The sequence below is a fragment of the Colias philodice genome, chromosome 22 (assembly GCF_061535455.1).
Source record: "Colias philodice isolate Cphi_HAF_F1 chromosome 22, ilColPhil1 Martin Lab GWU primary, whole genome shotgun sequence".
Taxonomy (NCBI): domain Eukaryota; kingdom Metazoa; phylum Arthropoda; class Insecta; order Lepidoptera; family Pieridae; genus Colias; species Colias philodice.
The window spans coordinates 2,128,029-2,132,501 of NC_143107.1; the positions used below are offsets into that span (position 1 = coordinate 2,128,029).

At 29.9% G+C, this 4,473-nt stretch overlaps 1 protein-coding gene and 1 long non-coding RNA gene across 2 annotated transcripts in view; both read left to right on the top strand.

Moving 5' to 3' along the window:
• The first annotated feature begins 620 nt into the window (after positions 1–620).
• PolE2 (DNA polymerase epsilon subunit 2) lies at positions 621–2,415 on the top strand. Its single transcript, XM_089709451.1, has one exon. It carries the CDS (start codon positions 748–750, stop codon positions 2,320–2,322), a length of 1,575 nt encoding a protein of 524 aa, XP_089565577.1. The 5' UTR covers positions 621–747; the 3' UTR covers positions 2,323–2,415.
• A 768-nt stretch (positions 2,416–3,183) lies between these two features.
• The window catches only part of LOC149478323 (uncharacterized), a 52,753-nt gene continuing 51,463 nt past the window's right edge, over positions 3,184–4,473 (top strand). The window contains exon 1 of the long non-coding RNA XR_016317447.1: positions 3,184–3,724. This is a non-coding gene — a long non-coding RNA (uncharacterized LOC149478323). The remainder of the gene's footprint in view (positions 3,725–4,473) is intronic.

Genomic DNA, 4,473 nt, shown 5'->3' on the forward strand with positions numbered 1-4,473 from the left:
TTTCCGCGTTGGAATGTGGTAGTGATAATAATGATATTGCCAGCTGTGATAAATCTGCAAAAGGGTTATTACCAGCTGCGTCTTTATAATCCATTACTTCATTCCAGAATTCCAAGGTGGAAGTTGTGCATGTCCATGAAATGTCGACTAAATTTACGTATGCAAGGTAGCAAAACTGTAGTTGGTTTCATATGGTTTAACTTTTATTATATAATATTTTATATACTAAAAAATAAGCTATATGCTAGACAACAAATAAAAATGCTAAACAATGTAAAAATATGCTAAATTTAGCATAAATTATGCCAAATTGGCAACACTGAATTTTACCAAGTGATTGTTAATGTCAAATGTCAATTTTTTTATGACAATTGACAATGTCAATAGTCCAAAGTCAAATATTTTTGTATTAATAAATTATAATCCATAAAAAACGTCTATGTAACGTCTAGTTTTAAATTACTACTTTTTTTAAATTACTTTTTTATAAAATAAAATTGGCGAATAAACTACATAATATGTATTATATTTAAGTTGATGGTATTTTATGAACGTTCTTTGTCAATTGTCATTTGTCAACGTCAAATCATCAAATGTTACTAATGTCAAAGAAGGCGGGAATCGTGAAAGGAAAGTTGGAATTGTATTTTGTAAACAAGTTATTTATTTTAATTATCTATATCAATTACAATTCCGTTTATTAATTTTAATGTGCATTTAATATAATATTTTACAATTTACAATATAATGGCAGAGTTGAAGGAATTACGTTTGGAAATAAACAATGCTTTTAAACTGAGTGGTTTTACAATACGTAGAGAAGCAAGTGGTTTTCTTGTCGAGCAGTTAAATGGACTATCAAATAGTGAGAGATTAAAAATGATTGATAAAATAACTGCACATCTATTACACCAATGTCTTTCGCAACCAGTATTAGAAAAAGAGCATATAGAAGTGGCATTTAGGGAATGTTGTTCATCGGGGTTAGAAGAAACTGAAACAGTTTTGAATATAATTGACGCATTTAACGTGCCCAAAATTTCATATGACAATGAACGAAAGAAATTTATCAAAGATGTTACTAGTAATAATTTGTATGCAGAGCCTAAATGGAAAGCTCAGTTTTTAATAGATAGATACACGGTCATTTGGCAGAGAACTGCAAGAAATAAATTGTTCGCTAAAGACTCTTTACCCTCAATGGAAAGTGAGAATCGATTTCAGCTTCGTAAAGTTGAAGTTTTGCTCAGTTCTTCAAGTAAAGTGGATGATGTTATTGTGCTTGGACTTCTTACACAGTTGACTGAAGGAAAATATTATCTAGAAGACCCTACTGGTAGTGTACTTTTAGATATGACACAGACAAGGTATCATTCTGGTCTATTCACAGAAAATAGTTTTGTTTTGGCTGAAGGCTATTATGATGATAAAGTCTTGCATGTTATGGGCCTTGTCTTACCACCATCTGAAAGCAGAGCAGCTTCAATGCCCTATTTTGGCAACTTGAACACATTTGGAGGTAAATCAAAGTCACTATTGAAAAACTCACAGAACCTACTCAAAATTGAACAGGAAAATGAAGATGGTATGATTATATTCTTATCAGATGTCTGGTTTGATAATTTAAAAGTTATTTCTAAGTTGAAAGCAATGTTTTCTGGTTTTAATGACTTTCCACCAATAGCAATAGTATTCATGGGAGAGTTTCTATCTTGTCCCTATGGCTATGAGCATAGTACACAACTAAAAGCGGCTTTAATAAATTTAGCTGAAGTAATATATCCATTCACAAAATTAAGAGAAACATGCAAGTTCATATTTGTGCCTGGCAGAAGTGATCCAATTGCGCCAAATATTCTTCCTAGACCAGAATTACCAAACTTTGTTACTAAGGAAATTTGTGATAAATTAGGCGATTCTGTTATATTTACGACAAACCCATGTAGAATACAGTATTGTACGCAGGAAATAGTTGTTCTAAGGCAGGATTTAGTTACGAAGATGTGTAGGAATGCAATACATTTTCCGGAAACTGGTGATATACCTGACCATTTAACGAAGACATTGTTGAGTCAATGTACTTTATCACCACTCTCTTTAGGTGTTCAACCAGTTTTTTGGAAACATGCAGATGCATTAGGATTATATCCAATGCCTGATATTATTGTAGTGGGTGACAATTTCCAACCATATACAAGAGCTTACCAAAACTGCCAAGTTGTGAATCCTGGATCGTTTCCTCGTACAGAATATTCTTTTAAAGTGTATGTGCCTGCATCTAGAACTGTTGAAGATTCACAAATACCTAATGAAGATAGTTAATGCAGTACACTTAATATTATAATGTGTGTGTTAAGTTTGTATTTGTATATTAAAATGTTATTGTAAATATATTTTATCGAATAAATGTAATTGAATCTATATATCTTTTTATTTGATCCAATTTTGTTAATAATATGAATATATGAATGCTGTTCTAGACCATCCATACTAATATTATAAATGCGAAAGTAACTCTGTCTGTCTGTCTGTTACTCAATCACGCCTAAACTACTGAACCAATTTGCATGAAATCCTACGGGAACGGGTTTTTCTTTGAAAACGCGGGCGGAAAGCTAGCTAATAATATTTAGTGCAGGTTCTTTAGTATAAAGAACCTTTGCCCTAAAAAAATACCTAGACCCAGCTTTAGTGTCAGAAATAATCTTTATTGTCAGCATTTACATTAATTTACCAACAATGTCAGTTGTTCCTACTTAAAATTGAATACTCTTATATCTTAATGCAGTATGAGGTCCTGTGTTCTTTGGAAGTGTTCGTAAAGTTGTTGTTCAGTTGTTAATTTTGCGAAAAATCTCTCAGATCAAAACACTGTATTTAGTCTGCACGTCTTTATTTCTTTTTTTAAAGGTTATAGGTATAAATAAAACAGCAAATATAACATTGGTGTCATTTATTTACAATTGTATCTTAATATTGTTATTTCTTATTCACTTATACTAATTGTATATTAATATAATTAAGTGTTAAATAAAATACATCAAAAATATTACATTAACATTAACCTATATTACAACCAATTACAACTATTATAAAAAAATAACGTAAAAAACATTATCACGTTGTATATGTACGAGATTCTACAACTTAAGAATTCACACTTGGGACGGATAGTTTATGTATACAAGGTGTAATCGATAAGTGTGCACAGGCGATTATTCCGTAACTATTACAGTTATCAAAAAACTTTAAACTGATATCAAAAGTACTTAACCTAATGAGTAAAATGGCCATAATAAATTTTTAAAAATAAATCGAGAAATATCTAAAAAAATAACTTTAAACCCTCCCATACATTTAATATGAGATATGAATATCCCATGTACGTTTAATATGAAAGATTTTAGCTTTTTCTTTCTTTTTTTGGTTTTCTGCTTTAATTACTTCGCAAATTTGAAGGGAAGTTCATTTAGAAACTGTAAATAGAGTTCCTCACTGTATTGCACAATGAGGACGTCACTTCGAAAATCTGCTATGAATACAAAATGTATGGGAGCGTTTAATGTAACATTTTTGGATATTTCTCGTTTTATTTTCCTAAATTTATTATGGCCATTTTACTCATTAGGTTAAGTACTTTCGATATCAATTTAAAGTTTTTTGATATCTGCAATAGTTACGGAATAATCGCTTGTGCACACTTAACGATTACACCCTGTAAATTGTGCATTCGAGGAATTCCGGATGTCGGATTCGGAAAATTGTGAGCATCGTTTTATTGTGAGTAACGTGAAGGTATCGTATGAAAATAAACGAGTTAGGTAAAAATAGCATTCAATTTGTTTTATCAATCACTAGTTACGTATTAAATTAACATTATTGCATTTACCTCATCATTCAGAATTACCCTAATGCACCTTAGGTACCTATTTTTAAAAATATTTTATATTTTTCGACAATTATATTGTTTTCACTGTTATACAGTAACATATAAAAATTACTATTTCTTACAATCAAAATTACAATCATTTGTATAAATTAAAGATCTATGCGCATTATATTACAATAAAAAAATACTGAAGTGTTGAAAAATCAGATCTTAAATTAAGTATCTTGTACAAACTGGATATGTTTAGTATAGAAAAATAAAGAAATAATGTTCAAAAAATTTAAATTACTTACTTATATGAAACATTGCTTATTAAATTGCGAGTAGATTAAAGATTTTGTATATGACCACACTTTATACCTACTCATAAAGCCTCTCAAGTGTTAAAAAGCCTGGTAACATAATCTGAATACCTACCCGCATGTCTTATAATTTATGAATCTATTTACAGTTTTGTGCAGTACAAGGTTTTCATAATTTTTTATTATCAACAATTACGACAGTTACGACAAATCTACAATGCGTTAAAAACACGTAGTTATTTAAAAAATGTGTCAATCAAAATATATTTTACTAGTTCAGTA